The 16907-nt window shown below is 41.4% G+C and overlaps 1 protein-coding gene across 2 annotated transcripts in view; it reads right to left on the reverse strand.

The window, feature by feature from the left end:
* The window catches only part of OLFM3 (olfactomedin 3), a 209971-nt gene that overhangs the window by 62761 nt on the left and 130303 nt on the right, over window positions 1–16907 (reverse strand). Inside the window, exon 1 of one of the 2 annotated variants that reach the window (XM_089518723.1) lies at window positions 2030–2215. The exons of the other annotated variant lie outside the window; for it this stretch is intronic. Within the exon in view, the coding sequence (XP_089374849.1) occupies window positions 2030–2200 (171 nt within the window). The 5' untranslated portion in view covers window positions 2201–2215. Of the gene's footprint in view, window positions 1–2029; window positions 2216–16907 lie in introns of those variants that run through there. 2 annotated transcript variants of the gene reach the window in all.

Below are 16907 nucleotides of genomic sequence, written 5' to 3' on the forward strand. Positions count from 1 at the left end.
CAGCCACCAGCAAAAGTTAGAAAGAAGCACTTAGCACTTATTATGGTTAATTTATTGTATTTCCCAGCTTACATAACACATACTTACTTACATAATAACTGGAGACACAGGTACTCCTGGGGAATCATCACAGGTGGCCTGAAGTGCAAGCATGCTCCTCTGCTATCGTGAAATGACTATCCATGGCTTTTATAATAATACATAAAGATATCACCACCATGCTCCCCATCTTACCCCAATACACTAGTGCGGTTGACTTACTATGTTTCCTAGGACAACTGGACTTTCTTCTTTGGGGAACCTAAGTAATTTGGCTGAATTTATTTATTCTTTCATCCATCACACTTGTATATTCCATCTAATGAGTTTAGGGCAATGCGTACAAGGACAGCAACCCTGTGAGGTAGGTTAAGCTGAGAGAGTGAGTGTCTGGGCCAAGATCAGCTAGTAATTTTGGGACTCAGAAGGCACTGGAGGGCCAGGTTTCCTGATATTGTGTCCACAGCACAATGCAGGGCTCTGAAATAGTAATATAAGAACCGTACATTCTTTCACAATATGGCTTTATTTCAGCTGCTTCCTGTCCATTATAACTAAGCTCAAGTAGCTTTTCTATCTTAACTTGTGCAAAGGCTATATCAAAAAGGGTAGCTGCAGAGAGGAAATGTAATGTATAGTCCAATCCATCATCAGCGACAGCTCCACAGAAGTGTAAAGAGCTATGCTAGTTCACCCTAGGTGACGAGTTGCTCTTTTGTGTGTACTAAGGCAAGCCATGAATGAATAAACCTGTATCTTTTCTAAATCACAGCAGCTGTAAAGGCAGTGTGATATGTAGTTGCATTTTTGGGAAATATTAAGGATCATCTTTCCCTTTGCCCCAAATATCACCCTCACGGAGCAATAGGCTGCATTAGAAAGTCCTTAAAAATAACAAAGCGAAAACTCCAAATGAACAACACTAAAAATAAACTACTGCAATCATCTTTTTTCCTGTCAACAGGCAATCAGAAAATTCAACACTGATCAGTAAATTAAACTACATGTCTAGTTTTTAAGTGAAATTTAGTCCTCACCGTTTCCTCTTACATTCAAAATTGATGGCAATCACATCCAACACAGGTATGGAAGGAGGACTCCTCACAGAGATTTAGTTAAGTGCCTTCTCTTCAGACTTTGATTAGCTCTCTTTCATCAAATGATAGGGCAAACAACTGAGAATCCAGCCATTCCACTGAACTATTAAGGCAATACTCAGACCACAGAATGAGATAGAGCAATTTTGATATGAGACGATTTGGCTGCTGTTCTGCACGGGCATGCATCATATATGAGCAGCAAAGAGTCATAACAGAAGATGAAATCTAGTAGGAAAAGTAGCTGAACACGTCCCCAGCTAAGAACCTGGGAATAATAAATGACATTATTTGCTACTCAGACTGCCTGATTTTTTTTTCCTGCAACCCTCCTTTCTCCAAACTCCCACTTTGAATTTTATGCCATGATATTTACAGTTACATTGAAAAGAAACAAGAAAGAGAAAATTCTTGTGCACTGCTGTTTATGATCAGTGGTTTTTTTTAAGAAGGAAGAAACAACTGAACGGAAACGGTCCCATGTCATCTATTTTGCTTTCTGTAAGTACAGCAACATTGTTTGGAATCATCATCCAATAAATGAAAGGGGAATAGGGGTAGGAGCATTACGAACAACATAAGAAAACCTTTAACATTGTAATATTTGCATGCAATGCTAGCACTGTAAAATAAGTATTCTAAAGCACACTTTTAAAAGATCTGCAACCACTCTGCATGGATTTGTTCCAAAGATTCTGCTGTTATAGTCTAGTTTGTGAAATGCATTAATTAAGAGCTAGAGGAAGGTTGGTGGTTAGAACTTTCACAAATCTAGAAGGAGATCAACTTAAAACTACAGAATCCATGGTCTCCGTATATATATATATATATATGTTGAGCATCCCTCCCTCCCTTACCGAAATCAAGGCTTTGAAGAGAGAAAAGTTACTTACTAGAGTATTAGAAGTGGAAAGCCTGGTGGTATTTAGTCCTACCAGTGATGGGAGCGTTTGGGACATCCAGTTAGAGATCATTGCCATGGTACTCAGGACAGCACCAAGCTTGAGCAGTGGAGGACTCATTGCTGTAGAAGCTAATGAGTTTTCATAGTCACTGATTATCATCCTAGTGTAAGGCTGGCAGGGGGAGAGGGGGAGAGAGAGAGAAGGAGAGGCGTGCCTGCAGCTCACAACATCCACAGCATGAAAGGGGATCAGCCTCTCCAGATTTAATCATCCACTAAAACACACATCCAGGCAGCCTCCATCTCTCTCTTCCCTAGTCCCCCTTTGCAGCTTCTAGTCTCTCTTATCACCACACACTAAAGCAGCCTGGCTGCAGAATACACCATCCTTTTATATGCCTATAATTATTACCGCTTTTTCTGTGTAGGAGAACAGGGAGGGGGGATGAGAATGGAAGGTTCTAAGGCATCCGTGAAAATCTAGTTAGCTCAACCAGTGGGAGACGACCTGATGGTTAGTGAAGCATCACCCCTGAGGACAGGCATTGCAGAGCTAATGTACTTCACTTAGCTGACTGGCGCATATACAATAGAGCCTCTTCTAATTACAGACAATACTTGGGCCGTAGTGAAGACTGAATTTAGGAGGACTGCTGTTTATGGAAGCTCCCTCTGATATACTGATACTATGCAATTGCAGTATTGTGCACGTTTCAGAGTAAGCACCACTGAATGTTGTGGGACTTATTTCAGAGTACATATGATTGGCTTCCCATTAAAGTAAAGGTAAAGGTAGTCCCTTGACTTGAATGTCTAATCATAACCAACTGTAGGGGCAATGCTCATCTCCGTTATTAAGCTGAAGAGACAATGTTGTCTGAGGACTGCTCTGGTGGTCATGTGGCCAGTGTGATTACACTGAACACTGTTACCTTCCCACTAAATTGGTACCAATTTATCTACTTGCATTTGAATGCTTTTAAACCAGTGACAAATGCTCACCCCATCATGCAGCACTCAGGCCTTGAACTGCCAACCTTCCAGTTGTCAGAATTGGTGTCTTAACCACTAAGCCACTGCATCGCTACCTTTGGGATCCCCACTGCTTCCCTTTACCTTTGGCATTATTTGCTGGTTGAGTCCACTCTACATAATTGAGAAGAGAGAAAAGATAGGATGGACCTTTACAAACCATTGAGGCTGGGCTCTTAATTCTGCGCGGTGCTGGTTTTGAAAGTTTTTTTTAAGGACTTTTATATAGTTCTTTTATTTTTATAATGTATGTCAATATTTTAACCGTTTTAATATATGATTGTTCAATTCTATATTTTATACTTTCATTTAACTTTTATAGAGCTTTTAATCGGAATTGTTTTAAAATCTTGTTTTAAAATCCCACTGTATGATACTCTTCAAGCAATTAAGGACATATGAGAACCAATAGTAAATGGGGAAGAATTAAGGTCAGATCGCTGAACACAACTTTTTGATGACTTGTACAAGGACAATGAGAACTATGGCAACAATCAATGTAGAGAATAGAAGATCACAACAAACAAGTAAGAACAGGAGACCTCTTCTACAAGACTTGAGAATTGAAAGGGAAATTTAAACCAAGAGCGGCGATGCTCTATGAACATATAGCAGAGGAACATGCTGCATGATCAAGAAGAAATAAAATGACAATGGAAACAATACACAGAAAAAGTATATACAAGAGATGAAAGGATGACAAATTCGCCCCAAGAAGAATCATTTGAAGATGACCCTACAAGTGAAGTGGAAGCTGCACTCAAAGCAGTTGGGAAAAATAAATAATCAAGAACAGATATATCAGTAGAGCTGCTTCAAGGTACAGAGACAAAATCCACTCAAATGCTAACTAAAATCTGTCAACAAATATGGAAAATTAAACAATCGCCCAGACACTGGAAACACTCAATGCACATTCCTATCCACAAGAAAGGGGATACCAGGGATTACAGTAACTGACAAACCACTGCATTAATCTCCCATGCAAACAAAGTGATGCTCAACATTCTACAACACAGACCTTTACAATATAAGGAGTGAGAAATGCCAGATGTCAAATTGGGTTTAGGAAAGGATGAGTCAGTAGGGATTATATTACAAACATTCACTGGATAATGGATTGCACAAAGAATTTCATAAGAAAATCAGCCTGTGTTTTCCAGATTATAGCTAAGCCATATAGATAATTAAAAATTATATATTGTTTTTAAAGAAATGAATGTACCACATTTAATTATCCTGATGTATAACCTGTACTCAGGACAAGAGGTTACCGTGAGGACAAAATACAGAGAAATGGAATGGTTTCGAATTGGCAAGGGGGTCAGGCAAGGTTGCATTTTATCACTCTATTAATTTGTATGCTGAATATATTTTATACTTTAATAATACTTGCCTGTAAAATGCCATGGACGTCACTGTGTTGCACAAATCCATGTATCATTATAACCAAATATTATAATAAAATTGGTACACTGTGGTTCCTGATATAGCAATTTCTTCAAAGACGTCTTCCCCAAGCAGCAAACCAAGAACTCAGCTAGATGTTCAGCAGAAGCAAGTGAAAGAGTTCTTATTCTTAAAAGTGATACAAAATCGTTATCCCTACCAGTCTACTAATTTTTTTCTTTTAGTATTGAGTGTTCCTCATCCTTTCCTGGAATGAAAGCTTTCCCAAACCCACTGGAACATCTGGGGCCCAGCCTCCTGGAACCTCTAAAGGAAGCAGGAAGTGAATGTGGGATTAGAGTTCTTTATGTCTCAAGGTTGTTGGGTTTTTAGTGTTCTTCACTTTGCTCTGCCTCTCTCTGATCTATGCCTTACTGTGTCCCAGAAGACTGTCACCATGTTAAAGCATGAGATAATCACTAGCAGAAAGGGATGATTAACCACCAGTGTGCATTGACCCTGGGGCTTGGCTCATAGGCACCCTTAATTGGAGAGAAGTTCCATTTGGATCATGGATTGTAGATCAAGTACTTTTTCTGTATTTTCATGCTTCTGAAAAGAAAGTAGAAGATTTGGCTTTAGCTGCAAGTAGCTGTGGTGACTGTTCCATTTTGTCTCTTTAAGAAGCTAACATGGAAGACCAGCATTAGTAGGCCATATGAGTGAACTAGAAGAAAGAAAAAAGTGGTGGTACTGCTGGCGGAAATGAAGAATCTAGTAGCGCTTTTTAAGAGTAATGGATTTATTTTAACATGGGCTTTCCTGGATTTCAATCCACTTTTTTAGATGCACTGATGAATATCAAACCACATGTATGTTAGGAGTTACATTGCTATGTGGGAGGGATCAGAGTGCAATAGAATACAGAAAGATGCAATTTGTAGCACTGGCCATAAACCTTCAAACTGGTGTGTAAGGTAATCCTGGTCTGCCAGGCTGGTTCTCAGAAAATCCTGAATTGTGGATTTTCTGCTTATTGAGAGTGACTTTTTATTTAACCTTATGGTGAGCCCATATTGTCAATGTATCATCAACATCATCAACTGTCTTGCTCAGGTCTTGCAGATTCATGACCGTGGCTTCCTTAATTGAGCTTATCTATCAGAATGCAGTCTCCTCTTTTCCTACAGCCTTCTGCCTTAGCCAGCACTTTTGTCTTTTCTAGAGTATTATGGGGCTGTACGGACTGCCCCTAAGGGGCGGCTTGCAACGCCAGATTGGGGCCATGGCAACTGCATGACATGGGCCCAATCTGGACTTGCTGCAGTGTAAAAGGAAGCCACAAAAAGCGGCTCCTTTCTGCACCGCACAAAGGGCACCATAGTCTGGCACTGCAGCTTTTGGGCACTCCTTTGGCACTGCGTGTGGTGCAGCATGTGGCATCACACTAGCATGAGGGTGGAGTCAGGGCATGCGTCATGCAGACATCACGCTCCCACTCTGCCCTCATGCCGGCCTATATGGCCGGCCTGTACACTCTCTAAATCTTCTCAAAATATGGCCAAAGTATGACAGCCTAAGTTTAATCATTTTTTGCTTCTAGGGAGAGTTCAGGCCTGATTTGCTCTAGGACCCATTTATTGGAGTGGTTTTTTTTTAGCACTCCAGAATACAGTACTATATTGATTAAAATACTGAGATAATATTTGGTGCAGAAATCGAGTTTGTGCTCCATCTACAAATCAATATTTTCTTTCCTCCAGTTCATTTAAAATTATTCCAATCAATCCATCCAATTTAAAAAAGAAATCATTGCCTGCTTTTTTAAAAAAATATTGTGATCTGTGGTATAATTTAACAAAGGATTCTGAACCTGCCCTGTGAACAGGCCATACCTTGCTCCTAAATACTTGATCTTTTTTTGGAAATGTCAAGTGTAGCTGAACATTAGTTGCTGAAAAGGTACAATTCCTCGTATATCCTTGAAAAAACTGAAATTGCAGTTCATCAGCAAACAGGAACCGTAAATTCTATTTGAACTGTGTAGTTCATCTGTATGGAATATTAGCTACAAGGTGATGGTATAAATAATGGCAGTGACTGTAGAATAAAATTCTAATCAGAGCTTGGAAATATTACTTTTGGGGACTACAGCTCCCTGAATCTTGCAGCAAGCATGGGATTGGCATCTCCAGATGATTATAGGTGACTGGAGATGCCAGTCTCTCAGAGTAATTTATCACAGTGTCCATGTAGCCACTTTCTAAACAGCCTCTTTTGTCCAGTTCATGTCAACAGCAGATATATGATAATAAACTGGTTGCTCACAGGTTTTGTCCTGAGATCTTATTCTTTATACTGTTAGGACTTGTATCTCTAGCTATACCTCACAAGCAAGGATGGAAAGTGTTTGAAAGTATACTGGTGAGAAGTCTGCTGGACCATGTAAGTTCTGCAGTTTGGGATTTATCTTGAGCAACGTTTGCACATGGCTGGTTTGTGTAGAAAACAGCATTTTTAGTACAAGAAACAGCATTTCCCTTCTGCACAGGAAAAGCTGTTTCCTAAAGAGAAAATGCTGTTTTCTGTGCAAAGCAGCCAGATAAGGATTTTATACAGAATAAATCCTGAATTGTGAATAGGCAGTTTGTTTTTTGAAGACTCTGACAGTGGAGGGAAAATGTTAAAATTATTCACTCCTTCCTTTGAAAAGAAAATTAATGAAGAACTACATCCTTATTCCCAAGTGCCTACAAACAGGTTTCTCTTCTCCAAGATATAGCATGTCATTCACAGCCCCTACATAGTAGCCCTGGGGGTGAAATATTGGCTTGCAGACTCCTATGAACCTACTTACCATATGGACTTTAACAAAACTATGGTCCAAAACACACTGCTGAAATAATCCAGTTTGTTTCTGTCAGACAAAGCTAAATGTCTCACAAAATTACAGTTCCTAGAATTCCCCAGCGATGTGTCAAGGTAGTTAAAGCGGTCTCAAACTGGATTATTTCTGTAGTGTGTTTTGGACCTATGTAGAATAACTCAAAATGACCGAGTTTAAGTCCCTTCTTGTCATGTGTATCTCCAATAAACTGAAGTCAAATAAAAGAATATATACATATACAGTGCGCCCGCGTCATATGTGGACGCACCATACACAGCTTTCAGCATATGCCGAAAGCTGCTAGGGAGCCCGCGGGAGCGTGCAGGGCGCAAGGGACATTGCATCCCATTAAGAGTAATGTGGTGTGCACCCTTGGTGCCACCACACCAGGCACGAGCCCCATTATTACGTGTTTTTTTTTAATGCGGGGAGGGGGTGTGGAACGGATCACCGCATAAAAAGGGCGCACTGTGTGTGTGTGCGCGCACGTACGTACACACACACACACACACACACAAGATGTTTCAAGATGAAAGTAAACTACTTCCCAGACTACATACTGTTAAACATTTGCTCTTCTTACTGCTGCTGCTACACACTTATTTTAAAACATTTAAAACTGCTCAATGAATCTTTAGCTGAGACATCACAAGCAATTAAAACAAGACTCCAAGATCCTCTTTAGAAAACAAAAACTCAATAAATAGACCACCAATAAAAACAAAGGAGGTGAGCCGCAATGGTGACAAACATCGGCAATCAAATACTAGGTGTATAAAACCAACAATGAGTGAGACACCCCGTCTTACATCTGAGTGGTTTGGAAAGAGGCCAAGCTACTTTTCCAATAACTGGCAAGCATCTTTGCTTATTTCAGAGCCAACACCCTTTGAAGTCCCAAATTCACACTCTTCCAGCCACCTCTTTCTACAAGTCTAGTCAACAATCCTAATCCTTTCCCCACTACTAAGGACATATCCCTCCTACTGCACTAACTTTGCTGGGGTGGCAAAGCCATTTTGGAAATGGGGGAAAGCTGCAACGACCCACAGGGATGGAGAAAATCCATGTTAGGTCAAAACAGCCCATGACGGATCCCATTGGAAAATTACGTATCTTGGTAACCACTGTGTTCCAGCTTTAGGTGCTGCTAGATGCTACACTGATATGCTTATTTAGAAGATTCATTCCTCTCAAGAAGAAGAAACGATTTGATCTATTTTCTCCTTGTTGAAGGAATGTCTTTGAAAACTGCATTTTGATGAGGTTCTCATCTCCACACTCCCCGATTCACTTTTTACAGAGTCTTCCAATGATAGCTAAGGCATGAGGATCACATCATCTTTGAGTACCTCCAAAGAATCTCTAAGACAGTGATGTCGAACCTATGCCATGCGTGCCGGAAGTGGCATTTGATGCCATTTTTTCAGGCACGGGGTGAGGGAGAAGGCAGAGGAGGCACGCGCATGCCCATTCCTCCTCCTCCCTGCCTTTTCTTGGCCTCCAGCTGTCTCTGCAAAGCAGCTGGAAGACAGAAAAGTGTGCTCCGGAAAAGGAACCAGAGGAGCGCCCCTCTGGCTCCTCCTCACAGCCTTCTCCCGGCCTTCAGCTGCCTCTTCAAGAGAGCTAGAGGCTTGGAAAAGGGCAGGGAGAGGAGGAGTGACCGGCGCATGCCACTTGCTCCTCCCCAGAGCCCTTTGCCGGCCTCCAACTGTCTCGGGAGACAGCTGGAGGCAGGCAAAGGTCCATGGAGAAGAAGGGAGGGGGCGTGCCCAGCTCCCTCCCTCCCCATTTACCCTGCCTACCCTCCAAGTGTCCCCAAACGGAGCCCTGCTCAGAGTGGAAGCTCTACCCACAGAGGGTGGAAGCCACACACACACAGCCCCATCCTGAGCACGAACCTGAAAAAGTTCGCCATCACTGCCCTAAGAGATCCCAGAGGATGCCTGAATCACTGTGCACCAGCTATCAGAACACTGCTGGCGGCAATCCTTGGTTGCCCCTCACCTAAACCTTGTGTTTCTTTTCAAAATGAATAGCATTTTCACATTAAAATAGAGAAAAAAAGTTTTTAGTTATATTTAGAGTGTTGTATTGAGACTTAGAAGATCTAGATCCATGTCTTCTCTGATCTATAAAACTCACTGAATAACTTTAAACCAGTTATTCTCTCTCAGTTTGATGCGGCTCATGGGAGTGTTGCAGAGATAAAATGAAGAAGATCAGAGTTGTGTGGACCATTTGGAACTCATTGGAGGGAACACAGGATAAAAGCATTAATATTTTTTTAAATTTAAATATGTTTTTAAAAAGGACATTTATAGTTACAAACTTATGAATGATACTTTAAAAGCAATAAAAGAGCAGCTGTCATAATATCAAATCAATAGAACCAAGACATTTAAGAATAAATCCTTCCATACATTAAGATGGAAAGTTGGTGGCAAAATACACTGCAGGAATAATTCAGTTTGAGACTGCTTTAACTGCCCTGGCTCAATGCTAGGGAATTCTGGGAACTGTAGTTTTATGAAACATTTAGGCCCCATTCTCACTAGTCCATTTGCACTGGATAGAACTGGGTAGATCCAGTTGCCCCGTACCGAATCAGCCCAGTTACAAGTGCCCACTACCCTTTACCTTGATCGGGGCAATTTGCCCCTCTGAAGTTCACATTTGCAGTACCGCTTTAAAATGGAACCTCCTTTGTTGTCAATCAAATTCATTTCCGCTTTCGTCAAAGGTGACATATCCTACAGCCATTGGCCAACCGAATGGGTGCTTTCCCCCCTCCTTTTAAAAAAAAACTGGTGGCAGTGTGCACATATTCTGTCAACTTGTCAAATTTAAAAACCTCTAGGTGTGTGTGTGTGTGTTGTGTGTATTACCCTAAAATGACCCCATCCTGGAGTTTTCTTGGCAAGATTGGTTCTGAGGAGATTTGCCATTGCCTTTGCCCTGAGGCTGAGAGAGTGTGACTCCCCCAAAGTCATGGGTTTCCACAGCCTTCCCTCTGAATGCTAGCCTCTACCTTCCCCTTCGCTTCCAGCCCAAAGCATTTGCATAATCTGTCACAATAATAATAATAACAAATGTCGCTTGCAGGGGAGGCCACCTGAATGCCACCTCTGCATCTGCTTTCCCTCCAATTGCCATCCCAGAATGCCACCACTCCTTACATACACACATGTAGTACAAGCATTCACACGCTGTATCAATTTGCCAAATTGAAAGGGAAACATTTGTAACATTCGCATTGTAGCATTCACATATTACACACAAAAAAATTAAAATGCCACTTGCAAATGAAAGGGAAATGAACCACAAGCAGACACATTCTATCAATATGTATCAACCTGTAGAAGAAGCATTCGCATAATCTGTCACAATAATAATAATGATAATGATAATAATAATAATAATAATAATACCTCACCTCAGAATGTCATCTCTGCATCCTTTCTTTGCTTTCTCTCTGATTGCCACCCCAGAATGCCATTACATACACATATGTAGTAAAAGCATTCACACATTGTATCAATTTGCCAAATTTAAAAGGAAACACAAGCATTCACATATTCTGGCACACGCACACACACACAAAATAATTTTAAAAAAATGCCACTTGCAAAGTGAGGTGCCGTGCTGGCAGCAAGCAAATGAAAGGGAAATGTAGCACAAGCAGACACATTCTATCAATATGTTTCAACCTGTAGAACAAGCATTTGCATAATCTGTCAAAAATAAAATTACAAGAGAGAGAGAGAGAGAGAGAGAGAGAGAGAGAGAGAGAGCTGCCTGCGAGAGGGAGGCATGTTCCGCCCTCTGCCCTCTCTCTGCCCTAAATCCCTCCCCTGAACTTGACTCTATCATGACCGGGGCCAAGTTCACATTTGCTGGCAGCAGGGAAGAAACGGGTTTTCCTAAAAGACACAGGAAATAATCCAGCTTCGGAAAAAACGCTCTAAGGGGGATTTGCCCTGGTTCGGGTGTGTAAAACCCTAATTCTGATGTGTTTAAACTGGTGCCAATGGGAACTTCCAATTTTTAATCTGGGTTACAATTCAGTACAAAAGGTAGTCTGAATGGCCCCTTAGCCTTCTCTGTCAGAATGCTCTGGAGCCACTACAAACTACAATTCTCAAGATTCTCTAGCATTCAGCTAGTGCAGTTAAAGCAGTCTCAAACTGGATTATTTCTGCAGTGTGTTTCAGACCTTGGAAGGCTAAAGAGCTGACTATTGTTATAAAAAAAGCTGTGTGCAAAGGGATCTTGTAGCACCTTTGAGACTAAGCAAAAGAAAGAAGTTGGCAGCATGAGCTTTTGTAGTCTTTCGTAGACTGCATGCATCTGAGAAGTAGGCTGAAGTCTACGAAAGCTCATGCTACCAAATTCTCTTTCATCTCAAAGGTGCTACAAGATCCCTTTGCATACTGATTTTCCAGAGTAACATAGCTATACCTTTGAAAAAAATTGTGATTTCTGTTTTTGGATGGAGATCTGTATAATTTAATCTTGTACGTTTGTAAAGCTCTTTTTCTAACAAGCACACCAGTGTAACTTGCTGCTAAGTCAGTTCCTATGTTGCATTTTGTATATGATAATATACACTCGTCCCTCATGATTTGCAGGGGATCCGTTCCACCCCCCCCCCCCATGAATTGGAAATATCACAGATATGCAAGCCCCATTGCTTATAATGGGAGTGCACTCCTGCACACACCGCTGTGTGCGCACCCTGAACACACATCCCATTTTGTCCCTCCCTGCTTGCTGTCTGCGAAGGACTAAAACCACAGATCTCAAGTCCGCGAACAGGAAGGGATGAGGGTACATGTATTTTTCACACAGATGTGTAATTTTTGAAGCCAAATGCAGGAGGACAAAGATGGGTTTGAAAAGCAGACCTTAACAGTGCTCCATGCTTTGCAGAGAGCTGGATACATTCCATGGAAGGCTGTTTTTTTTTTTGTAGGAGCCAAGCTGTTTCCAATTTTTATAATTATGCCAATTTAATAATAATGCAGTTTTGAAAATGATATAACTATCCTATGCCTCTTTACTCATAATATTTTCCCCCAGAATGATTATGAATATATGCTACGATTGCTGCTTCTGTCATGGATCTTATATCATACAAGTAATGATTAAAGGATAGAATCCTATAAACCACTGGAGCATAGATGTAAATTTGCTATAACTTCTATCCATCTTATGAACTTTTGTAAATCAAATATTAGCAGTGAAACATAGGATCCAGATCCAGATGTGGAGGAGAAGCAACCACTCCACACTTGTAATATATATTAGACTATACAAGTCATGGACAAATTCCACCCTCCCATTCCATATCCTATAGGGGATGCGGTGGCTTAAGTGGCTAAGACACCAACTCTGTTGGTTGCAAGATTGGCAGGTTGGCAGTGTGAGGCCTGGGTGCTGCATGATGGGGTGAGCTCCCATCACTAGTTCTAGCTTCTGCCAACCTAGCAGTTCGAAAGCATGCAAATGCAAATAGATTTATAGGTACCACTTTGGTGGGAAGGTAAACAGTGTTCTGTGCAATCATGTTGGCCACATGATCACAGAACAGTCTCTGACAACCTTGGCTCTTTGGCTTAGTAACTGCGATGAGTACACCCCCCCCCCCACGGTTAGACATGACTTGACAATCTTGTCAATGGGGAATACCTTTACTTTTTTATTCCACATGCTATACCACATTCCATATGCTAAACTGCAGGAACATTTTGTGTGGATGTCAAGTGGAGGTTGGGAAAGATTTACTTTTTGTCAGCACCAGGGCTTCTCTCAAAATCTCAGGAGCTGGAATATCCTGCCCTGGCAATCCCAAATCCAAACAGAATATAAATAAAGCATATAATTGGACACTGTTACCAGGAATGGGAACAGATGGCACATTAGTTTTAACCATGTAAACCCATTCTTGGACACTACAGAAACCTGTCCATTGGGTGGTAGGACTAGAATTCTTCTCCCCATTATTCTCAATCAATCCAGGTTCTTCTTCTCATATGACAGTGTCATTCTGACATCACTGGTTTCCCCTGGCATTAGAAAAAACAACACTTAATATCTCTGGTAAGTGTATATCAAAAGCAGGGTGCTGTAACCAAAAAGACCCTGTCCCCATAGCAAGCCACCTCAGTCTCTGATGGTAAGAGCACTGGCAAAGTAGATGATCCACAAAAGAGTCTGTTTATACAGAAGTCATTCAGATATCCCCAAACCTAAAGCTATTCAAGATGTATAGATCAAAAACAAAACCTTATGCAGCACTGAGAAATGAAGCCAGTGATAGCCTGGAAATAGCTTCTCTCGGTGATGAGTGCCAGTTAGGAATATGATTCTGGAAATGGCTGAGGGGGAATGAAAGGATTGGAACATAATCTGAAATTTAAAAAGCTTTGAAAGGAAAGGTATATTCTTTCATTATATTCTTTCCACTATGGGTTTGGCCTGGAGTTAGGTCAGCATACACAGCCCCAAGGTATGTTGTGAGAGTCCTGTGTAGGCAGCAACCATTTTGACTTGACTGAGAGTCAGAATATTCCTAGTCCTATCCTGCCACTGACTCTGTCAGTGATCTCTGTAGAATAGCAAATCTCATAAAATGTGGGAGAAGCAGCGCATCCAATTCTGTTTGAATGCCAAGAGGATTAATTAGTCAGTGTTTGTAAAGACTATTAAAGATGAAAAGAGCCATGTATCTGCACTAACCTGGGGCTATATGAATTGTATGAAGCCAAATTAGGATCTGGGCTTCTTTTGTCGCATGTTTGTTAGAATCAGGAAGGTTTAAAAAGTTGCTATAACTTTTCTAACTATTAGCTCCTTTGCTCCTTCTGACAAAGGATTTATCGTAAGCCACAGCCTCTCTCTGTGGAAAGATGGAAAACAGACAGCAGCAGAATGAAGAAAAATGTGTTGGCATGTAAAACTGTATTACATTTCTCTCCCTCTTTCTCACTCACTTGTAGCTGAGCCAAAATAAATAACTGAGAGCCACTGCTGCTGTATACAAAGCAAGGTTTAATACCTTGCTAGTGCTGTTGACATACATCATTTTTTTCAACAAATCTGTCAGTATATTTCCCCAGTGATACAGATGGAAATGTCCACACAAGCAGAATCTCTTGCACTGCAGAATAAAAAGACCCAGTTTTGGCATACTGGAATCACTGCAAACAGATATGTATAAGGACATGGGATTTTGCTTTCTTGAAAGAACAACAAACTCCTAAACAACTGTGGGCAAACTTCAAAGGACATATTAGTGAACCAAACACAAAAGAGCAATTATATCCACATGAGCAAAATGATGAAAAACAGACATATATGACACAGTGGGCACGCACCCCATTCATCTGAGTGGGACGCGCTGTCCCTTGCACCCCACGCACTCCCCGTGGCTGAGCGCATGTGCTCAAAGCCACGTATAGCGCACCAGTGTATAACGCAGGCATGCTGTACTGAATCCTATATAGAATGGAAAAAATAAGGCTTGCTTTTTGGATTTTTTTTTTTTGGGGGGGGGGATATTTTCAAGCTGTGGCTGTCTGAATTAATGGATACAGAGTCTGTGGATGCAAAAGGCTGGCTGCACTGCATTTGTGTGGAAGGGGCATTTCTGTGGCCTGAAACACACAGGCCAAAAGAAGGGCTGCTTTGGGAGTATGGCTTTTAGATGATGCATGTCCCGGAAACGCCTGGAAGCCACACTGAGGTCGCACGCTGGTCTAAAGGACCGGATCAAAAAGAAGTCAGTTTAAACTGACTTCTGGCCGGTGTGGCTTGGGACCTATCGTGGCAACCCACTTTGGGAGCAGGCCGTGTGGTTGCTGAAATTCTGGCACGAGCATGGCCAGAGGCTGCCCCTTCCCAGCCATCTGCTTCACCCCTGTTAAGCTATTTTTATTTTGCTCTTCATTTGAGAGGAGACCCTCATAAGGAGCTCTGAATCATGCCCATCTTCCTGCTGAGGCGGCCTTGTTGTTATTGTTCCAGAGAGACACAAATCCTGTAGCTTCTCAAGTAGGAACAGCAGTTCTCCAAGCACCTACCAGCTGAAAGTCTTGCTCTGAGGACCCCTCAGAGTAAAATGGAAGGTGGGCATGAGCAGGCTGTCTGGAAAAACCCTGGTGACCAATCTCAAAATTTCCCCTCAAATGATACCTATAAGCAAGGCACCAACAGGCATGAAGCAGGAAAACAGGCAACTCTGCTCTAATGAGAGTCCATACTCTCTGACATGACACAAAAGGGGAACAAAAGGAATGGGTAGGAGTGGCACCAAGGCTTATAGTAAAGTAGTAGTTCTTATAATGAATAGATGGAATATAGGGACAAAAGCAAGTTTTTCAGCACAACTGCCGGAATGAGTTTTCTCTCCATCTCCCTTGGCTGCAGCTTGACGGAATGCCTTATGTAAGGAAGTCAATCTTTATAAATTTTGTTTACAAAGGAAATTCATTTTTTGCAAGAAAAATGAATACTTTTGCCATCTTTCTCCTTGCTCCGAGAAAGTCATCCAAAACTGCAGTGCTTGATGATATAATGAAGTTATTAAAAATAATTATTATTTTATAGAATTATTCTTATTCTGTACAAAAAAAATCATGTAATTTTTTTTTAATTTTTTTTTTGCACAGAAAACACGTTTCCTGCACGTTTCTGGCCCAAAATACTGGGAGTGTTTTGCACAGAAAATGCTGTTTTCTCCACAAAAGGACCGTGCCCATTCTTCATGCAGAATAAGTGCCAAACTGCAAAGATTGTTACCCATTTAGGATTCTCCTCATTGTTTTTTGTTTTAGCATCTTGAAGTGGGGTATTTTTGAATTTTCATTCCAGCCCTATCTTATAGTGAGTCAAACTACTGGTTTATCTAGTAGAATTTACTTTCTGCTCATTTTAGCTGGATATGCAGGAAACTGAAGCCTGGAAGTTCGGAATGCGAAAGATGCTTTGCCAGTGAGCTATGATCCCCCAGTGGGAGACAACGTCTATTACACATTAGCAGACAAGAGGCAGGCTTCCTTTGTAGTCACTTTGGTGTATGTTTATGTATCTTCTTTGGATGATTATTTTTTGTTTGTCAACAGTAGGTATATAAAACTCAATCTTATAAAATTTCTATGTATCCCAAAAGGGACAAACTCCAGTTCCTTACATAGGTCATCCCCCAAGGCAACCAAAGCTGTTTCTGTCCCATACCCAGGCCTGAAACCAGAGTGAAATACATCTAGGATGATCCACCTCACCCAGGAACCCTTGGAGTTGAGAAGCCACCACATGCTCCAGTTTGTTGTCGTGTGCCTTCAAGTTGTTTCCAATTTATGACAGCCCTAAGATGACTCTATCATGGGGCTTTCTTGGCAAGATTTGGTCAGAGGGGGTTTGCCTTTGCCTTCCTTTGAAGCTGAGAGAGTGTGACTGGCCCAAGGTCACCAATGTTTCCATGGCCAAGAGAGGATTCAAACTCTGGTCTCCAGAGCTGTAGTTCAACACTCAAACCACTACACCATGCTTGCTCTCT

Source organism: Sceloporus occidentalis, unplaced genomic scaffold (genome assembly GCF_023333645.1).
Source record: "Sceloporus occidentalis isolate IW3139 unplaced genomic scaffold, rSceOcc1.0.p SCAF_3, whole genome shotgun sequence".
Lineage (NCBI taxonomy): Eukaryota > Metazoa > Chordata > Lepidosauria > Squamata > Phrynosomatidae > Sceloporus > Sceloporus occidentalis.